At 40.4% G+C, this 22,337-nt stretch overlaps 1 protein-coding gene across 4 annotated transcripts in view; it reads right to left on the reverse strand.

The window, feature by feature from the left end:
• The window catches only part of FAM151B (family with sequence similarity 151 member B), a 34,693-nt gene extending 13,712 nt beyond the window's left edge, over positions 1-20,981 (reverse strand). The window contains exons 1-3 of one of the 4 annotated variants that reach the window (XM_006065102.4): positions 20,801-20,977; positions 14,210-14,335; positions 2,409-2,574 (exon numbers count right to left, since the gene is read on the reverse strand). In XM_006065102.4, coding sequence (XP_006065164.1) covers positions 2,409-2,574; positions 14,210-14,335; positions 20,801-20,825 — 317 coding nt within the window. In that variant the 5' untranslated portion in view covers positions 20,826-20,977. Of the gene's footprint in view, positions 1-2,408; positions 2,575-14,209; positions 14,336-20,742 lie in introns of all 4 variants that reach the window. The other 3 variants (XM_044947346.2, XM_006065103.4, XM_025292274.3) reach the window with 3 other exon arrangements.
• Positions 20,982-22,337: the final 1,356 nt, after the last annotated feature.

The raw sequence follows: 22,337 nt of genomic DNA on the forward strand, positions 1-22,337 counted from the left end.
CAGAACTGAGCGACTGAGCACCCTCTTACTCTTAGAACTGTGTCTGACACACAGTACGTGTTTACATAATTGTTAGGTAAATTCATTCCCCTTCAAATACGTATGATCAAAAAACAAGCAAAATCTTTTTCTAATGGTACAGCCTTTTACTGGTGACTACTAGCATTTACGGAGAAGGCGATGGCACCCCACTCCAGTACTCTTGCCTGGAAAATCCCATGGACGGAGGAGCCTGGTAGGCTGCAATACATGGGGTCGCGAAGGGTTGGTTGGACACGACTGAGCGACTTCACTTTCACTTTTCACTTTCATGCATTGGAGAAGGAAATGGCAACCCACTCCAGTATTCTTGCCTGGAGAATCCCAGGGATGGGGGAGCCTGGTGGGCTGCTGTCTATGGGGTCGCACAGAGTCAGACATGACTGAAGCGACTTAGCAGCAGCAGCTAGCATTTAGGAAGGAATGAGCTGATCTGACTGGTGAGGAGTCAAAGTATATATTACACAGAGAACAAGTCTACGGAAAATGGTAAACATTAAAAAAAAAAGAAAACTGAGCATGTGAAAAGGCAAGGAGATCTAAAGTTTTGCTCGCCAAGCATTAAGGATTAAATACTTTATATCATGGTCCCTGGTGGCTCAGTCGGCAAAGAATCCACTTGTAATGTAGGAGACCACCTGCAATGCAGGAGATGCTGGTTCAATCCCTGGGTTGGGAAGATCCCCTAGAGAAGGAAATGACAACCCACTCCAGTATTCTTGCCTGGGAAATTCCATGGACAGGGGAGCCTGGTGGGCTATAGTTCATGGGGTTGCGAAGAGTCCGACACAACTGAGTGACTAAACCTGCATCACAGGGAACACTGGACTGGCTCCAGGAAACCTGGAATCTGGTCCTAGCTCAGCTCTCAAGTTTAGCTGTTGTCACATAACCTCCTTAGGACTAAGTTCCTTTGCCAATAAAATGGAGTTGGACTATTCACCATTCTAAAAGCTTTAAGATCTTACAGTAGCTTTCATTCACAGTATAAAGAGGTTTACTAGTATATTTAGCCCCACAACAAATGAAAAGGCAAGGAGATCTAAAGTTTTGCTTGCCAAGCATTAATGATTAAATACTTACTAGTTTTTTTAAAACCCTATGAATAAGATTTCCAATCCTTATTCATTTCTTGAGATGGTTCAATTTTAAAATACTGTTCAAAGATAAAGTAAGTTTACCACATATTCTAGATTCTCATAGCAGTTGCCTTCATGGGTCTCATGAAGAGCTTTTATGGTGTCACAATAAATCCCTGGCTCTACCTATAATTTTTACACTGCCAAAATACCACAGAAGAAAAACTTTCCATGATGGTCACGGAGAAGGAAATGATACTTAATCTTGCTCTCTTCATTATCAATGTTTCTAAAACATTATTTTTAAGAAACTCTTCAGTAATTAAAGAATTCTAAATAATTTCCCAAATATAATAACACAAATCAAGTAGGAAATGCATTAACTAACCCAACTACTGCCAACTCTCTCTCAGACTACTTCTTAATGAAAGTAGCATCTTAAATGTATTGTTCTATGGACTTGTGAACTTATATTGCTCTATGACTTCCCTGGTGGCTCAGACAGTAAAGCATCTGCCTATAATGCAGGAGACCTCTGGATCTCCTGGAGATCCTCTGGAGAAGGAAATGGCAACCCACTCCAGTACTCTTGCCTGGAAAATCCCATGAATGGAGGAACCTGGCGAGCTACAGTCCATGGGGTCGAAAAGAGTCAGACACAACTGAGCGACTTCACTTTCTTTCAAATGGACTTGTGGACATAGTAGGGGAAGGAGAGGGTGAGACAAATTGAAAGAGTAACACTGAAATATATACACTGCTATGTGCAAAACAGAGCGCTAATGGGAAGCTGCTATGTAACACAGGGAGCTCAGCTTGGTGCCCTGTGATGACCTAGAAGAGTGGGACGGTGGGGGACAGGGAAGTTCAAGAGAACTTATATATATATATACACACACACATATATACACATACAGCTTATTCACTTCATTGTACAGAGGAAACTAACACAACGTTGTAAAGGAATTATCCTCCAAATAAAATTTTTAAAAAGTATTGGGAGTTATTCACATAGAAAAAAATTTACCATTCTATTATTACAATGGTCAGTTATGATAAATTCCTTTATAAAAATTAACTTAAGTTTGGCCTCAAAACGTTCCCAAGAAACAATATTAGCAGACAACTCTGTGGATCTTTGGTCCATTCCCGAAAAATAAAATTTGCAATTCCATTTTCAGTTTAGATAAAGTATAAAGTTACTTAGGTACAGATATATGAAGTTACTGATTTTTTCCCCTTATTGTTATTCTATAACAACCAGGAGACTGAACATGTTTGTACAAATACCTCTTAAAATCCAGCTTTATGCCTTTATTGCTTTTAATAACTTCAGCCAGCCATTCCTGTAAAGTATTATCACTGTTTATTTCTGGAGGATGGGCCATGATTGGCTGGCCATGTTCTGATCCATCACTTGGAAGAATGACATCGGCCTCTATCATATGAGCAGTACCTGTCCACATAAAAGAATCTATGTCAGTGTTAATAGAGACTACAGCAGATGGCACGTCCAGTATCCTTTGGAGGAAGATAAAAAGGAGGAAAGAAAATAATATTTACTGAGAAATAACTAAGTGCCAGGTACTATGTCAGGCCTTGCATGTTCTCTTGTTAGTTATGAGCAAACAGGTGGTTAGGAGTTAAATATCTTTGCCTAGGTCACACTCAAACTCTTGTCCTAATATTGAATTTCTTCCCAGTACACAGCAAAGTGAGTATACAAAAGGAAGCTTCATAAGTATTTGTTGAAGCTTCTGAGAACACAAATAGTACTTTTATCTTCTCATTCCTGAAATTAGAAACTATAGGTGTTTATTGTTTATGTTTGAAACTCTATGCTATAGATTCAATTCTTTGACCCAAAGCTTAGCTACTATGTAAAAGCACACATCCCTGGAATGGGTAAGAAGCTTCACTAGTCACTTAGTGTGGCTTAGCAGGCTTTGGTGGACTACCTTCAAAGATGTCTGACAACAATCCTGCTATCTTCTCATCTCTTTTTCCTCCCCTTGAGTCTGGGGTGGTTTTGTGACTTGCTTTGACCAACAAAAGAAAGTTGAAGCAAAACTGTCAGTTCTAGGCTTAGCTCTTAAAAGGTCTGGCAGCTTCTGCTTCTGTCCTCTGGAAAGCCAGTTACCACACAGAGAAGTTCAGGTAAGAATTCTGAAGACTCAGAAACCACATAGAGAGAGAGAAGTCACATAGAAAAAAACTAAGGCTTCATGCCTGACAGACAGCATTAGGTCTCTGACACGTGAGTGAGGCCATTGCAAAATTTCCAGGCCTAGCTGAGCAACCAGCCAAGTGCAGCAACATGTCCTCGTCCTATTCCACAAGGAAGAGAAGAACCACTATCTGACCCACAAAATCAGCAAAGATAATAAATCACTGTTATTTGAAGCCACTAAGTTTGGGAGGTAATTTATTACACAGTATTAGAAAACAAGCAGAAATAGTTATCTGGAAGCAGGGCAATGGCATAAGAAAAACCTGAAATGTGTGACACGGGCTTTGGAATCCAGTAGACTCTAGAAAGGCACTGTTAACAGAGGTTGGAAGAGCAGTGAGAAACTTATTTTTACATCATGGTGAAACTTCTGGCAACACTGGCACGTGTAGCAACTGGTGGAAGATAGATAGGATACCTAATGAATTTGTGGATTTAGCTAAGGAGGTTTCCAGGCAGAATATTGAAAGTGTTAATTGGCTTCTTTTAGTTCCTATGATAAAGGATGGGAAGAAAGAGCTGAGTTAAATAATTAGCTGTTTAGATTTTAAGCAGCATAAAGAGGAAATATTTCCAGATCCGAACTCGTGTGAGTTAGAAAATAAAACCACTCTCTCCATCTGGCAAAAGATTCTCAAAGGAAGAGAAAGCCTCAGTCCAAAAGTCAAGTCCAGGATGCTGCTAGGAAACTATAGCCTCAGGATCAAGGCCAAATCAAGGATACAACTACAGGACACTTTATTAAGACCTGAGAAATATGGAGCCTCGGGTACCAATACAGCTAGATAAAAGAATTTATAGAATCTTAAGGGTTTTATCCCATAGCACCCTAACTAGCAAACCAAAGCAGAGAGAGATCTGCCTCAAAGAGATTTGGCAGTAAGGCTTTTGACTAAAGGGATGGTTTATAACTTGATATATAAAAATCCCAGTACATTTTTAATAGAGCTGTTATAGACTTGGACCTGAAAAAAGAGAGAGTTAAAATGAAAAGAGGTCTGTTGTTGCTGTTGCTCAGTTGCTAAGCCATGTCCGACTCTTTGCAACCCTATCAACTGCAGCACGCCAACCTCCTCTGTCCTCCACTATCTCCTGGAGTTTGCTCAAATTCATGTCCATTGAGTCAGTGATGCTATCTAACCATCTCATCCTCTGCCACTCCCTTCTTTGGCCTTCAACCTTTCCCAGCATCAGAGTCTTTTCTAATGAGTCAGCTCTTCACATTAGGTGGCCAAAGTATTGGAGCTTCAGCTTCAGCATCAGTCCTTCCAATGAATATTCAGGACTGATTTCCTTTAAGATTGACTGGTTTGATCTCCTTGCAGTCCAAGGGACCCTCAAGAGTCTTCTCCAACACCACAATTTGAAAGAATCAATTCTTTAGCACTCAGTCTTCTTTATGGTGCAACTCTCACATCCATACATTGACTACTGGAAAAACCACAGCTTTGACTAGATGGACTTTTGTCAGCAAAGTGATGTCTCTGCTTTTTAATACACTGTCTAGGTTTGGCACAACTTTCCTTTCAAGAAGTAAGCATCTTTTAAATTCATCACTGCGATCACCATCTGCAGTGATTTTGGAGCCCAAGAAAATAAAATCTGTCACTGCTTCCACTTTTTCCTCTTCTATTTACCATGAAGTGATGGGACTGGTTGCCATGATTTTAGTTTTTCAAATGTTGAGTTTTAAACCAGCTTTTTCACTCTCCTCTTTTACCCTCATCAACAGGTTTTCTCATTCCTCTTTGTTTTCTGCAATTAGAGTCGTATGAGCTGCATATCTGAGGTTGTTGTTATTTCTCTGGCAATCTTGATTCCAACTTGTGATTTATCCAGCCTGGCGTTTCACATGATGTACTCTGCATAGAAGTTAAATAAGCAGGGTGACAATATACAGCCTTTACATACTCCTTTCCCAATGTGGAACCAGTCCGTTGTTCCATGACAGGTTCTACCTGTTGCTTCTTGACCCGCATACAGGTTTCTCAGGAGGCAGGTAAGGTGGTCTGGTATTACCATCTCTTTAAGAATTTTCCACAGGTTGTTGTGATCTACACCGTCAAAGGCTTTAACGTACTCAATGAAGCGGAAGTAGATGTTTTTTCTGGAAATCCTTTGCTCTATGATCCAAGGAATGTTGGCAATTTGATCTCTGGTTCCTCTGCCTTTTCTAAATCCAGCTGGTACATCTGGAAGTTCTCAGTTTATGTACTGCTTAAGCCCAGCTTGAAGGATTTTGAAAAGAAGTCTATGAACTCTCCAATTTCTACAGGCAGGAAATAGGCTGAAAAAGCTACTCAGCTGCACATACAGGTGCTTTTCCAATAAGTGCATGAACAGATGCTCAACATCATTAATCTTCAGAGAAATGCAAATCTAAACTACAATGAGATACCAACTCACAAATGCTAGGATGACTATAATGAAAAAGACAGACAATAACTAATGCTGACAAGGACATGGGGAAATTGGAAACATCATTCACTTTGCTGGTGAGAATATAAGAACCCACTCAGCTGCTTCAGAAAAGCTTGGCAGTTTCTCAAAAAAAGTTAAACAGGGCTATATCTAAGATGAAATAGGTCAAGCTTCTGTCTAATTTTGTAAGTCACACAAATATGATTTCTCAGTAAAGTGGTATTTAGTATAACACATGTAGGCATTCCATCTTGTCTATCAGAGCAGTTGTAAAGGAACACATAGGCTTTCGAATTCCTTAAAAGTAATAGCCAGTTTCTCCATTTATTAACTCCATTCATTTCCCATGAGTAGAAAAGAAAAATCGATAAATGGCAGTGGCTAGAGTCTCAGGCTCCATGTAAATTATGTTCCTGATGGTTTCTTTTAAGAATAAGAATGGAAGCCATGTAGTAAGGGCAACAGATCATGGTGGCTTGGACTAGGGTGAAGACAACAGAGATAGAGAGATGTGGACTAATTCAAAATGTATTTTGGAATAGAATTATAATGTCCAATAGAGTATACACAACAACAACAACAATAAAAAACAAAGAATAGATGACTCCCAGATTTCTGGCTTAAGAATATATGCAGATTATGGTGCCACTTACTGAGATTACTGAGAGAGGAAGGATCATAGGAAATACAGGTTAGCAGACACAATTGAGAATGTGATGCACATTCAGTTCAGTTCAGTCACTCAGTTGGGTCCAACTCTTTGCGACCCCATGGACTGCAGCACGCCAGGTCTCCCTGTCCATCACCAACTCCCTGAGCTTATTCAAACTCATGTCCATCGAGTCAGTGATACCATCCAACCATTGATCCTCTGTCGTTTCCTTCTCCTCCTGCCTTCAATCTTTCCCAGTATCAGGGTCCTTTCAAATGTCAGCTCTTCGCATCAGGTGGCCAAAGTACTGGAGCTTCAGCTTCAGCATCAGTCCTTCCAATGAATATTCAGGACAGATTTCCTTTAGGATTGACTGGTTTGATCTCCTTGCAGTCCAAGGGACTCTCAAGAGTCTTCTCCAACACCACAGTTCAAAAGCATCAATTCTTTGGTGCTCAGTTCGCTTTATAGTCCAACTCTCATATAAATACATGACTACTGGAAAAACCAAAGCTTTGACTAGACAGACCTTTGTTGGCAAAGTAATGTCTCTGTTTTTTAATACGCTGTCTAGGTTGGTCATAACTTTTCTTTCAAGGAGCAACCGTCTTTTAATTTCATGGCTGCAATCACCATCTGCTCTGATTTTGGAGCCCTAAAACATAATTCTCTCACTGTTTCCCTTGTTTCCCCATCTATTTGCCATGAAATGATTGGACCGGATGCCATGATCTTAGTTTTCTGAATGTTGAGTTTTAAGCCAACTTCTTCACCCTCCTCTTTCACTTTCATCAAGAGGCTCTTTAGTTTTTCTTCACTTTCTGTCATAAGGGTGGCGTCATCTGTATATCTGAGGTTGTTGATATTTCTCCCGGCAATCTTGATTCCATTTTGTGCTTCCTCCAGCCTGGCATTTCTTGTGATGTACTCTGCATATAAGTTAAATAAGCAGGGTGACAATATACAGCCTTGACATACTCCTTTCCTGATTTGGAACCAGTGTGTTGTTCCATGTCCAGTTCTAACTGTTGCTTCTTGACCTGCAAACAGATTTCTCAGGAGGCAGGTAAGGTGGTCTGGTATTCCCATCTCTTTCAGAATTTTCCACAGTTTGTTGTGATCCACACAGTCAAAGGCTTTGGCATAATCAATAAAGCAGATTTTTTTTGGAACTCTCTTGACTTTTTGATGATCCAACAAATGTTGGCTATCTGATCTCTGGTTCCTCTGCCTTCTCTAAATCCAGCTTGAACATCTGGAAGTTCACGGTTCACATCCTGTTGAAGCTTGGCTTGGAGAATTTTGAGCATTACTTTACTAGCATATGAGATGAGTGCAATTGTGCGGTACTTTGAGCATTCTTTAGGCTTGTCTTTCTTTGGGATTGGAATGAAAACTGACCTTTTCCAGTCCTGTAGCCACTGCTGAGTTTTCCAAATTTGCTGGCATATTGAGTATAGCACTTTCACAGCATCATCCTTTAGGATTTGAAATAGCTCAACTGGAATTCCATCACCTCCACTAGCTTTGTTCTTAGTGATGCTTCCTAAGGCCCATTTGACTTCGCATTCCAGGATGTCTGGCTCTAGGTCAGTGATCACACCATCGTGATTATCTAAGCCATGAAGCTCTTTTTTGTATAGTTCTTCTGTGTATTCTTGCCACCTCTTCTTATGTATCTTCTGCTTCTGTTAGGTCCATACCATATCTGTCCTTTATTGTGCCCATCTTTGCATGAAATATTCTTTTGGTATCTCTAATTTTCTAGTCTTTAGTGTTTCCCATTCTATTGTTTTCCTCTATTTCTTTGCATTGATCATTGAGGAAGGCTTTCTTATCTCTCCTTGCTATTCTTTGGAACTCTGCATTCAGATGCTTATATCTTTCCTTTTCTCCTTTGCCTTTCGCTGCTCCTCTTTTCACAGCTATTTGTAAGGCCTCCTCAGACAACCATTTGGCCTTTTTGCACTTCTTTTTCTTGGGAACGGTCTTGATCCCTGCCTCCTGTATGATGTCACGAACCTCCGTCCATAGTTCTTCGGGCTATCTATCAGATCTAATCCCTTGAATCTATTTGTCACTTCTACTGTATAATTGTAAGGGATTTGATTTAGGTCATACCTGAATGATCTAATGGCTTTCCCTACTTTCTTCAATTTAAGTCTGAATTTGGCAATAAGGAGTTCATGATCTGAGCCTCAGTCAGCTCCTGGTCTTGTTTCTGCTGACTGTAGAGAGCTTCTCCATCTTTGGCTGCAAAGAATTTAATCAATCTGATTTCGGTGTTGACCATCTGGTGATGTCCATGTGTAAAGTCTCCTCTTGTGTTGTTGGAAGAGGGTGTTTGCTATGACCAGTGCATTCTCTTGGCAAAACTCTTTTAGTCTTTGCCCTGCTTCATTCTGTACTCCAAGGCCAAATTTGCCTGTTACTCCAGTTATCTCTTGAATTCACACTTTTGCATTCCAGTTCTCTTTAATGAAAAGGACATCTTATTTGGGTTTTAGTTCTAAAAGGTAGTGTAGGTCTTCATAGAACTGTTCAACTTCAGCTTTTTCAGCATTACTGGTTGGGGCACAGACTTGGATTACTGTGATATTGAATGGTTTACCTTGGAAACAAACAGAGATCACCCTGTCATTTTTGAGACTGCATCCAACCACTGCATTTTGGACTCTTTTGTCAACTGTGAGGGCTACTCCATTTCTTCTAAGGAATTCTTGCCCACAGTAGTAGATATAATGGTCATTTGAGTTAAATTCACCCATTCCAGTCCATTTTAGTTCACTGATTGCTAAAGTGTTGATGTTCACTCTTGCCATCTCCTGTTTGACCACTTCCGCCTTGATTCATGGACCTAACATTCCACGTTCCTACGCAATATTGTTCCTTACAACATTGGACTTTACTTCCATAACCAGTCACATCCACAACTGGGTGTTGTTTTTAAATGCTTTGACTCGTCTCTTCATTCATTCTGGAACTATTTCTCCACTGTTCTCCAGTAGCATATTGTGCACCTACCAACCTGGGGAGTTCATCTTTCACTGTCCTATCTTTTTGTCTTTTCATGCTGTTCATGGGGTTCTCAAGGCAAGAATACTGAAGTGGTTTGCCATTCTCTTCACCAGTGGACCACGTTTCGTCAGAACTCTCCACCATGACCCATCTGTCTTGGGTGGCCGACAGGGCATGGCTCACAATTTCATTGAGTTTAGACAAGGCTGTTGTCCATGTGATCAGTTTGATTAGTTTTCTGTGATTGTGGTTTCCATTCTGTCTGCCCTCTGATGGATGAGAATAAGAGGCTTATGGAAGCTTCCTGATGGAGACTGACTGAGGGGGAAACTAGGTCTTGCTCTGATGGGCGGGGCCACACTCAGTAAATCTTTAATCCAATTTTCTGTTGATGCATAGTTCAGTTCAGTTCAGTTGCGTTGCTCAGTCGTGTCAGACTCTTTGCGACCCCATGAATCGCAGCACGCCAGGCCTCCCTGTCCATCACCAACTCCTGGAGTTCACCCAAACTCATGTCCATCGAGTCAGTGATGCCATCCAGCCATCTCATCCTCTGTCGTCCCCGTCTCCTCCTTCCCCCAATCCCTCCCAGCATCAGAGTCTTTTCCAATGAGTCAACTCTTCGCATGAGGTGGTCAAAGTACTGGAGTTTCAGCTTTAGCATCATTCCTTCCAAAGAAATCCCAGGGCTGATCTCCTTCAGAATGGACTGGTTGGATCTTCTTGCAGTCCAAGGGACTCTCGAGAGTCTTCTCCAACACCACAGTTCAAAAGCATCAATTCTTCGGCACTCAGCCTTCTTCATGGTCCAACTCTCACATCCATACATGACCACAGGAAAAACCATAGACTTGACTAGACAGACCTTTGTTGGCAAAGTAATATCTCTGCTTTTGAATATGCTATCTAGGTTGGTCATAACTTTCCCTCCAAGGAGTAAGTGTGAGGAAAAGAGCAAATAAAAAGTTGGCTAGACTAGTGCTCAGAAGAGAGGGAAGCCTGGCCTGGAGACATGTATGTGAGATGCCCAGCCTCTCTCGCTATTTGGCTGTTGGGTAGAAGGCTTTTGAAGGTCACGGTATGCCTCTGCTTTGGGAGACTGCCTGGTCACCATGTTTCCCATCTCAGGGAGAGTCACAGGAAGAAGTCTGCACATCAAGATTAACACTCCAACCACAGGAGCCCCAACTTTTGACAAGAGCCAGACAATAGAAAACAGCTTTGGGTTTTTTGTGATTTTCTACACAAGAAAATCCCAAACTGATGCTACTTACACTAAAACAAAACTCAAAGAAATATGTTTATAGAAATGAAGTTAAAATTATCTATCTTGCTTAAACTGTTTACATCCCTAATGCAGCAATTTACTATATTTTAATTAATACATTTAGTTGATGACTATAGTCACACTTTTCCTAAATGTTACAAAGGTTTTTTAAAAAGTACTACATTTTTTATTCTCAAAGAGATTTAATAATTTCTATTTTTAACCAGCATTTCTTTTAATATACATTTTAAAAATCTACATGCAGAAATGTTATAACAAAAAATAACATTATATGTAATAACTTTTGCAAACAATTTTCCCTATTCTGAGATCAGCTATGCTGATGATGCAACTCTTATGTCCACAAATGGCACTCCTACATTGTTCCTCCTGTACTTTGCTTTTTTAAATCACAGACATTATTGAAAATCCAATATCACATATTAATGAAAACAGAAACAGCTTCATTAATAACAGTTGTACTAAATTTAAATATTCTGGAAGAAATGAGATAAAGCAGTATAATACATGTCTCCAAGAACCTGTTTTCTTTCCTTTGTGTTTGAAAGAAATTGCAAGATTAGCCAGGACTGAAAAAAGGGACTTGATAAAAAGTACACCCCAAACTATAAAACTTGGGGTTCTGGTTGACTAGGAGAAAGTAAAGAAGATATTATCTGAAAACTAAGTAACCTACGAAAAACTCCCAGGTCAACAGTGGACTGCAGCAATTGGAAATGACTTCCCTTGATTATTTTTAAAACAAGGCTAGAATTAGTAATATTTAATTAAATTATTTCTAGGTCTGAGACTTCTACATTTACTATTACAAACCATAAAATTTAAAGATTGCTTCCAAATTTTTAGCTGTTACATAGAAATCCAATTTATTTTCTGCTTTGATTTTTATCTTGTCAAAAAGGTTGAGATTGTCTATATCAACCTATGAATTACAATCATTTAGCTGTAGAATCTTTTTGATTTTCCAAATATAAAACTATATTGTCTGCAAATAATAGATACATTTCTTCCTATTTTCTTTTATTTTTAAAAATTGATATATAATTCACAAGCTATAAAACTATTCTTTAAAGCATACCATTTAGTGGTTTTCAGAATATTCAGAAGGTTGTGTAACAATCATGCGTGCGTGTGTGCTCAGTCACTTCAGTCGTGTCTGACTCTTTGCAACGTTACAGACTGTAGTACGCCAGGCTCCTCTGTTCGTGGGATTCTCCAGGCAAGAACACTGGAGTGGGTTGCCATGCCCTCCTCCAAGGATCTTCCGGATTCAGGGATTGAGTCCGTTTCTCTAACATCTCCTGCACTGGCAGTGCCGTTCTTTACCACTAGTTCAGTTCAGTCGCTCAGTCGTGTCCGACTCTTTGCAACCCCATGAATCGCAGCACACCAGGCCTCCCTGTCCATCACCAACTCCCGTACTCACATCCATCGAGTCAGTGATGCCATCCTGCCATCTCATCCTCTGTCGTCCCCATCTCCTCCTGCCCCAAATCCCTCCCAGCATCAGAGTCTTTTCCAATGAGTCAACTCTTCGCATGAGGTGGCCAAAGTACTGGCATCATTCCTTCCAAAGAACACCCAGGGGGATCTCCTTTAGAATGGACTGGTTGGATCTCCTTGCAGTCCAAGGTACTCTCAAGAGTCTTCTCCAACACCACAGTTCAAAAGCATCAATTCTTCGGCACTCGGCCTTCTTCACAGTCCAACTCTCACATCCATACATGACCACAGGAAAAACCATAGCCTTGACTAGACAGACCTTTGTTGGCAAAGTAATATCTCTGCTTTTCAATATGCTATCTAGGTTGGTCATAACTTTCCTTCCAAGGAGTAAGTGTCTTTTAATTTCATGGCGGCAATCACCATCTGCAGTGATGTTGGAGCCCACAAATATAAAGTCTGACACTGTTTCCACTGTTTCCCCATCTATTTCCCATGAAGTGATGGGACCGGATGCCATGATCTTCGTTTTCTGAATGTTGAGCTTCAAGCCAACTTTTTCACTCTCCTTTTTCACTTTCATCAAGAGGCTTTTTAGTTCCTCTTCACTGTCTGCCATAAGGGTGGTGTCATCTGCATATTTGAGGTTATTGATATTTCTCCTGGAAATCTTGATTCCAGCTTGTGCTTCTTCCAGTCCAGCGTTTCTCATGATGTACTCTGCATATAAGTTAAATAAGCAGGGTGACGATATACAACCTTGATGTACTCCTTTTCCTATTTGGAACCAGTCTGTTGTTCCATGTCCAGTTCTAACTGTTGCTTCCTGACCTGCATACAGGTTTCTCAAGAGGCAGGTCAGGTGGTCTGGTATTCCCATCTCTTTCAGAATTTTCCACAGTTTATTGTGATCCATACAGTTAAAGGCTTTGGCATAGTCAATAAAGCAGAAATAGATGTTTTTCTGGAACTCTCTTGCTTTATCGATGATCCAGCAGATATTGGCAATTTGATCTCTGGTTCCTCTGCCTTTTCTAAGACCACTAGAGACACCTGGAAAGCCCTGTGCAACCATCATCACCATCTAATTCCAGAAGATTTTATCATTCCAAAATGAAACCTGTACCCAATAGCATTTACTCCCCAGCCCCTATTCATTTCAGCTCCAGGAAGCCATTAATCAATGTTTTCCTTAAGCATTGCTTCTGTTAAAATTTGTTTATTAAAAAACCAGTGTTAGGTTATTATGTGCTAGGCACTGTTGTAATTATAAAGCATTAAATACTAGTAGACAAATTTCTTCCCTTTGAAAAGCAAATGAAAATAATAGCTTTTTAATAAAAGAAACTATTCAGATACATTATCCAGATACACAGTTGAGTTGGATGTGTAAATTGTGTAAATTTGTAAATTTTTACAATAAAATATGAGATTACAAGGAAATCTTTCTGTTGGAACAGGGCACTTCAAGCTCTGCCCCATCCCTCTGATGATGCACCTTCATTCTCCTGCACTGCTGTAGCCAAAAGGGGTACTTCACAGGAAAAGGCTAACTAAACTGCTATAGTGTTCATCTATGTAAGATTACACATGGAGTTAGCAAACCCAAAGGCTTGGTTTCCAGCCCAGGCATAAATACTGCCCAAGGCATTATAAATTAGCATTCAATGGCTTCATTCATCCATTCAACAAATATTTTTGAGCCTCTCCTGAGTAAGCTGTGAAAGACACAGAAATACGTACAACATACAATCTTGATCTTAAACATTTTACTTAAATCACTACTATATATAAGCAAATGTAATAATACATGAGAACTTCAAATAAGGCATAGTAAAGGTAAATCATTTCTGGAAAATGAGAAAATTCTTCCATTAGGAAAATTTGTTCATTTTGTAAATAAAATGAGATCTTTTATAAGAATATTTATGTTAGCCAAGAATTTATACTTGAATCATCTAAGACTCTGGTACCTGAAAATATGACCAGATTTAAAAAAAAAAACTGAATCCATCTAAGTACAAGGAATACTGACTCACTTCTCAGTGCCTCATTCACTTGCACCTTGTGGTTAGCTGCATGATACCAGATGATTTGGGCGCCATCTTCTGTTGTGATCTGGTTATTTCTCAGAAAATATTCCAGTATATTTTCACTCCAAGATCCTAAAATGACAGCATTCATATAAAAAATAATTTTATAGGGTATTTTTAAATAAAAAGAGCACAGCATATGTTGATGGAGAAAAATAAAACAATAAAACTGAGGAAAGATTAAAAAAAATTAAGAACCAGTATCAAGATGGGCTTCCCAGGTGGCGCGAGTGGTCAAGAATCTGCTTGCCAATGCAGGAGATGCAAGAGATGAGGGTTCGATCCCTGGGTAGGGAAGATCCCCTAGAGGAGGGCATGGCCATCCACTCCAGTATTCTTGCCTGGAGAATCCTATGGACAGTAAAGCCTGGTGGGCTACAGTCTGTAGGGTCACAAAGAGTCGGACATGACTGAAGTGACTTAGCACACATTAAGATGTGACAAGTATAAAGATATATATATATATATATATATATATTTATATATAAATATGCTATAAATGTGGAATAGGAAATGGCAACCCACTCCAGTATTCTTGCCTGTAGGATCCCATGGACAGAGGAGCCTGGCGGGCTAGAGTCCATGGGCTCACAAAGAGTCGGACACGACTGAGTACACACGCACGCATGCTATATATGATGTAAGTAATAATTAGTAAACATTTAGGATAGTCTGAGCCTGAGACATCCTTGAATGTGAAGTCAACTGGGCCTTAGAAAGCATCACTAGGAACAAAGCTAGTGGAGGTGATGGAATTCCAGTTGAGCTATTCCAAATCCTGAAAGATGATGCTGTGAAAGTGCTGCACTCAATATGCCAGCAAATTTGGAAAACTCAGCAGTGGCCACAGGACTGGAAAAGGTCAGTTTTCATTCCAATCCCAAAGAAAGGCAATGCCAAAGAATGCTCAAACTACCGCACAATTGCACTCATCTCACACACTAGTAAAGTAATGCTCAAAATTCTCCAAGCCAGGCTTCAGCAATACGCGAACCATGAACTTCCTGATGTTCAAGCTGGTTTTAGAAAAGGCAGAGGAACCAGAGATCAAATTGCCAACATCCGCTGGATTATGGAAAAAGCAAGAGAGTTCCAGAAAAACATCTATTTCTGCTTTATTGACTATGCCAAAGCCTTTGACTGTGTGGATCACAATAAACTGTGGAAAATTCTGAAAGAGATGGGAATACCAGATCACCTGACCTGCCTCTTGAGAAATTTGTATGCAGGTCAGGAAGCAACAGTTAGAACTGGACATGGAACAACAGACTGGTTCCAGATAGGAAAAGGAGTACGTCAAGGCTGTATATTGTCACCCTGTTTATTCAACTTATATGCAGAGTACATCATGAGAAACGCTGGACTGGAAGAAGCACAAGCTGGAATCAAGATTGCCGGGAGAAATATCAATAACCTCAGATACGCAGATGACACCACCCTTATGGCAGAAAATGAAGAGGAACTCAAAAGCCTCTTGATGAAAGTGAAAGTGGAGAGTGAAAAAGTTGGCTTGAAGCTCAACATTCAGAAAACGAAGATCATGGCATCCGGTCCCACCACTTTATGGGAAATAGATGGAGAAACAGTGGAAACAGTGTCAGACTTTATTTTTGTGGGCTCCAAAATCACTACAGATGGTGACTGCAGCTATGAAATTAAAAGACGCTTACTCCTTGGAAGGAAAGTTATGACCAACCTAGATAGCATATTCAAAAGCAGAGACATTACTTTGCCAACAAAGGTCCGTCTAGTCAAGGCTATGGTTTTTCCTGTGGTCATGTATGGATGTGAGAGTTGGACTGTGAAGAAGGCCGAGTGCCGAAGAATTGATGCTTTTGAACTGTGGTGTTGGAGAAGACTCTCGAGAGTCCCTTGAACTGCAAGGAGATCCAACCAGTCTATTCTGAAGGAGATCAGCCCTGGGATTTCTTTGGAAGGAATGATGCTAAAGCTGAAACTCCAGTACTTTGGCCACCTCATGTGAAGAGCTGACTCATTGGAAAAGACTCTGATGCTGGAAGGGATTGGGGGCAGGAGGAGAAGGGGACGACAGAGGATGAGATGGCTGGATGGCATCACTGACTCGATGGACGTGAGTCTGGGTGAACTCCGGGAGTTGGTGATGGACAGGGAGGCCTGGCGTGCTGCAATTCATGGGGTTGCAAAGAGTCAGACACGACTGAGCGACTGATCTGATCTGATCTGAGCCTGAGACATGTAAAGAAAAATGCAGGAAGAAAAAAAAACTGTTAAGAAGCAGATATTTTAAAGCAGGAATTTTCACATGGTATCTTCTCCAATTCTAGCCCCATAATTAAGTAAAATGTATGTAAAGCCAAAGCTATATTAAAAACATCAAAATTTTGTAGAACTTAAACTCTCCACCTGAGGCTTCATTCTATATTTATAATAACCATTAGAATTTTAAACTATACATTAAGTATGCGTGCATGCTAAATCGCGTCAGTTGCGTCTGACTCTTTTCGACCCCATGGACTGTAGTCCATTAGGCTCCTCTGTCCAAGAGATTCTCCAGGCAAGAATACTGGAGTGGGTGGCCATGCTCTCCTCCAGGGGATCTTTCCCACCCAGGGATCAAACCCACTGTCTCTTACGTCTCCTGCATTGACAGGTAGGTTCTTTACCACTAGCGCTACCTGGGAAGGCCAACATTTAAGCATGCTGCTGCTGCTGCTGCTGCTAAGTCGCTTCAGTCGTGTCCGACTCTGTGCCATCCCATAGACGGCAGCCCATCAGGCTCCCCGTCCCAAATTATGAGTGTCAGCAACACTTATGAGTGACTAAGTAAATTCTGAATTAGTATTTTTAGATTTCTCTAGCATGTACAAATATACATAATTCCTGTATCTTTCGACTACTTTTTGGCAGACCAGATTTTTTTTTAATTAGGCATTAAAATGTGTGGGTTAATTTAGTTAAGACTAAAATACTTGAATCAGTTCTACTCCATATAATGCCATATCCCAATGACAGTGAAAAGTGTTAGTCACTCAGTCGTGTCCAACTCTTTGCAACCCCTTGGACTGTAGGCCACTAGGCTCTTCTGTCCGTGGGATTCTCCAGGCAAGAATACTGGAGTGGGTTGCCATTTCCTTCTCCAGGGGACGTTCCCAACCCAGGGATCGAACCCTGGTCTCCTGCATTGCAGGCAGATTCTTTACTGTCTGAGCTACCGGGGAAGATGCCATAACAAGGAGAAAAGGCTGAAAAACAGTAAGAGTTATCTATCACCTTACCTCCCCAATTTTTGTTCATTGTTTTGAACATTTAAGTACCTACCAAATAACTACAGATTCCCAATGCATGAGAGTGTGTCTTCCATTAATTGTTTATTAATTCTATATAACAACAGTTTAAAAACTTAATGATGGCCATTATAAACTGCTGACAAGACATTGAAAGAAAATAAAATTTGATAAGAGAATGGAGGGGCATATAAAAATAACTTCTAAGTAATATTCATGGAACTTAATGACCACTCTGTGTATTGGGTTACAGAATAAAGAAAGGGGAGAGTTAATTGTAGTATCCACTATCCCCCAAGCAGTCTCTTATAGAAACACACATGTCCCTTTTTAGCATATGCAATAGTCACAGACCTTTCAGACTCAGATGAAAGAAAATATATGGTCATCATTTTAAAAATGTTTAACTTATGGATCTTAAAAAGGCACAGTAATTATTGGCTAAAACAGAAATGTCCAACAATGGGAAGTAATTAAATCACAGTTTATCCTCATGATAAAATATATAATTGATGTGGCTGTTAAAAATGAAGTTTTTGAGATATGTGACTTCTCTGGCAGTCCAGTGGTTAAGACTCTGCACTTCCAACGCAGGGGACATGGGTTTGATCTTTGGTTGGGGAACTAAAGATCCCACTAAAGATGTTGTGTGGTGTAGAAAACAAACAAACAAAGAAACAAAAATAAAAAAATTCACTCCTATGTTCATAGCAGCACTAGTCACAATAGCCAGGTTATGGAAATAACCTAAATGTCCATGGACAGATGAATGGACAAAGAAAATGTGGCACATATACACCATGGAATACTACTCAGCCATAAAAAGAACAAAATAATGCCATTTGCAGCAACATGGATGCAACCAGAATGTTACTTAAGAGTTATTTTTATATGCCTGCATGTCATAATGAGGACCTAGTGCAGACCCCCCCCCCAAAAAAAAGTCAACTGTTTTCCTATTTACACAGCAATGAGCAAGTGGAAGTTGAAAACACAATAGCATTTACATTAAACCACAAAACCAAAACACTTTGGTATAAAGCTAACAAAATATGTAAAGATCTACATGAGGATAACTGATGAATGAAATCAAAGAAGAATTAAATAAATGGATTGATATTCCATGTTTATGGATAGGAAGACTCAATACTGTCAAGATGTCAGTTCTTCCCAACTTAATCTATAGATTCAAGCAATTCCAATCAAAATCCCACCAAGTTATTTTGTGGCTATCAACTAACTGGTCCGAAAGTGTATGTGGAGGGCAAAAACTCAGAATTGTCAATATAATATTGAAGGAGAACAAAGTGAAAACTCTATCCAACATCAAGACTTACTATAAAGCTATAGCAATTAAGACAGTGTTGTTTTGGTGAAAGAATAAACAAATAGATCAAAGGACCAAAACAGAGAGGCCCCCAAATAGACCCTCATAAATAGAGGTAACTGATCTTCGATGAAGGCACATAGGCAATACAATGGGGAAAAGACAGCCTTTTCAACAAACTTTTTTCTTTTCACACACACACAAAAAAAATACTAGACACAGAACTCATACCTTCACAAAAATTAACTCAATACAGATCATAGATCTAAGTGTAAAATTCAAAACTATAAAACTCCTACAAGATAACACAGAATAAAATATAGATGACCTTCAGTACAGCAAAGACTTTTTAGATATAGCACTAAAGGCACCATCCATGAAAGAAATAATGGATAAGCTGGACTTCATTAAAATGAGAAACTTGTGCTTTGCAAAAGATAACATCAACAGAATGAAAAGACAAGCCACAGACTGGGAGAAATCATTTGCAAAAAACATATATGATAAAAGACTATTAACCTAAATATATAAAGAACTCTTAAAATGCAACAATAAGAAAACCCCATTAAAAAAAAAAAAATGGGCCAAAGACCTTAACAGACATCTTAACAAAGAAGATAGATGGCAACCATATAAAAAGGTGCTCCACATCACTTTTCATCAAACACAAATTAAAACACAGGGTATAACTACACACTTATTAAAATGGCCAAAATCCAGAACACTAGTATATCAAATGCTGGTGAGGATATGGAGTAACAGGAATCTTCACTCATTGTGTGGGAATGCAAAACGGTATAGCCACTTTAAAATAAAGCTTGCTGGTTTCTTACAAAGCTAAGTATATTCCAATCATACAATCCAGAAATCACCCCCTTGATATCTACCCAAAGGAGCTGAAAACTTATGTCCATACAATAACCTGCACACAATGTTTTTAGTAGTTTTATTTACAGCATACTTAGATTTATAGCAGTTTTATTTACAACTGCCGAAACTTGGAAGCAACCAAGATCTCTCTCAGAATATGAATGGATAAACGGCGGTTCACTCACACAACATAATTATTACTGTTGGCTCTCAAGCTATAAAAGACATGGGGAAAGCTTAAAAACACATTACTAAGTGAAAAAAAGCCAATGGTGGAGAGCCGATGTGCTCTATGATTCCAACTACATGACATTCTGGAAAAGACAAAAAAACTCTATGGATACAATAGAAAGATCACTGATTTTCAGGGGTTGGGGGGAAGAAGATAAGGTAAAGCACAAGGGATTTTTAGGACAGCGAAACTATTTTGTATGATACTCTACCATGGACCATGTCATTCATTATATATTTGTCTAAACTCACAGATCTGCATCACCAAGAGTGAACAATGTAAATTATGAACTTTGAGTGATTGTGATACATCAAGGCAGGCTCAGAGTTATAACAAAAGTACCACTCTGAAGAGGAAGGCTGATAATGGGCAGCTATGTATTTGTCCCTAGAGTAGGAAATGGCAAACCACTTCGGTATTTTTGCCTGCAAGATCCCAGGTCATGGGTTGGCAGAGTCCAACACGACTGAGCACGCATGCCTATGTCAGGTAGGGCTGAAGGGAGAACCTCCAGGTCTGTCACTTAGTATTCCTAAGAAACTAAAACTGCTCTTTTGAAAAAAAGAAATCCTTTACAAAAAGGCACAATATTCCTGCCATTCTTGAACACCCCAAAAGCTTTTCGCTAACGCTCACACCGAGAACCAAGACTCTAGGCCAGCTGATTACGGGCACACGTGGAGAACGCGAACCACGAAGATCCAAAACAGGAAGGAGTGCCACCAGAGGAGACTCTCAAAGGGCCCCCAACTACGGCACCGGGCCGGAGAAAATGTCCACTCACTGCAAGCCAACAGTGTGGAGCACGGTCTCAGACTCGGAGCCTGGGGAACCCCGCTTACCAGGGCCCCCAGCGGTCGCTGGCATGGTGACCGTGAGCCTCAGTCTGCGCAGGCGCCGAGGGTGGGCGCCGCTGATGACCCGTCACCTGTGGCGAGAGAAGCCGACTCGACAGACTAAGAGGAGTGGCCTGCGAGACGGAGGCGGAAGCGGCTGAGGAGCAATGCGCACGCGCAGAGGCTGCAGCTCGAGTTTCGCGGGTGCGCGATCCTGCTGGCTGTAGTTCGCGTCCAAGTGTCGCGCGACTTGCTCTTCGGCAAAGTAGTCACCGTAGTTCTAGAACGTCTCCTCAGGGAAGACGGAGGCTGGGTTGAGGCGCTAAGTTGCTGCAGTGGGGTACGAATTTCCAAAGTTCGATATATTTTTTCTTTTTAATTTGATAACATCCTAAAAAAATGACATGAAATCATAGCTTCATAAAAATGAGTGTTTCTGCATGAGGAGGCTGAAATGCTAAGTCAAAATTTTTGTTTCGCTCTTCTCACTGACGGTTTTCATTAGAAACACTATGAGCCGCCCACCCAGCGCCTTTTTTGCCCTCCTTAACTCCTTTCCACAACCAAACTGGGATTGGAAAAAGAGCCAGTGGAATCAGACTGATGAGAATTAGCAACGTATCGCTGCCGTATTCTAGTACTGTAACTAATTCTACTCTGTCAATTGTAAAATTAGGGTAACAAATAGCACACGTTACACAAAGGACAAATGGCAGTCCTCGCCCAACTCTTCAGATTTTAACATACGTTAAGTCCAGACGAGTTGTAATTATCTCACTGTGTCTTCAATTAGGCTGAATTTTCTCAAGATCAAAAGATTTCTTGAGTTTCAGAAAACACTAAACTTCAATGACTTCACTTATCTTAAAGAAAAACTTTCTGGAGACATAATTGATTGGCTTGTATTTGATCTGCATTTCCTAATGATAGAAAATGTTACACATTTAAAGGGTACAATTTACAATTCACTGTAGTCATAGCATTGTGCAGCTATGACCACAATTTTAGAACGTTTTCATCATCCAAAGCAGTCACTTCCCATTTTTTTCCTAACTTTCAGTTCAGTTCAGTTGTTCAGTCGTGTCCGACTCTTTGCGATCCCATGAATCGCAGCACGCCAGGCCTTCCTGTCCATCACCAACTTCCGGAGTTCAGTCAAACCCATGTCCATCGAGTCGGTAATGCCATCCAGCCATCTCATCCTCTGTCGTCCCCTTCTCCTCCTGCCCCCAATCCCTCCCAGCATCAGGGTCTTTTCCAATGAGTCAACTCTTCGCATGAGGTGACCAAAGTATTGGAGTTTCAGCTTCAATATCAGTCCTTCCAATCAACACCCTGGACTGATCTCCTTTAGGATGGACTGGTTGGACCTCCTCGCAGTCCAAGGGACTCTCAAGAGTCTTCTCCAATACCACAGTTCAAAAGCATCAATTCTTCGGCGCTCAGCTTTCTTCACAGTCCAACTCTCACATCCATACATGACCACAGGAAAAACCATAGCCTTGACTAGACGGACCTTTGTTGGCAAAACAATGTCTCTGCT

This window comes from Bubalus bubalis, chromosome 9 (genome assembly GCF_019923935.1).
Source record: "Bubalus bubalis isolate 160015118507 breed Murrah chromosome 9, NDDB_SH_1, whole genome shotgun sequence".
NCBI lineage: Eukaryota > Metazoa > Chordata > Mammalia > Artiodactyla > Bovidae > Bubalus > Bubalus bubalis.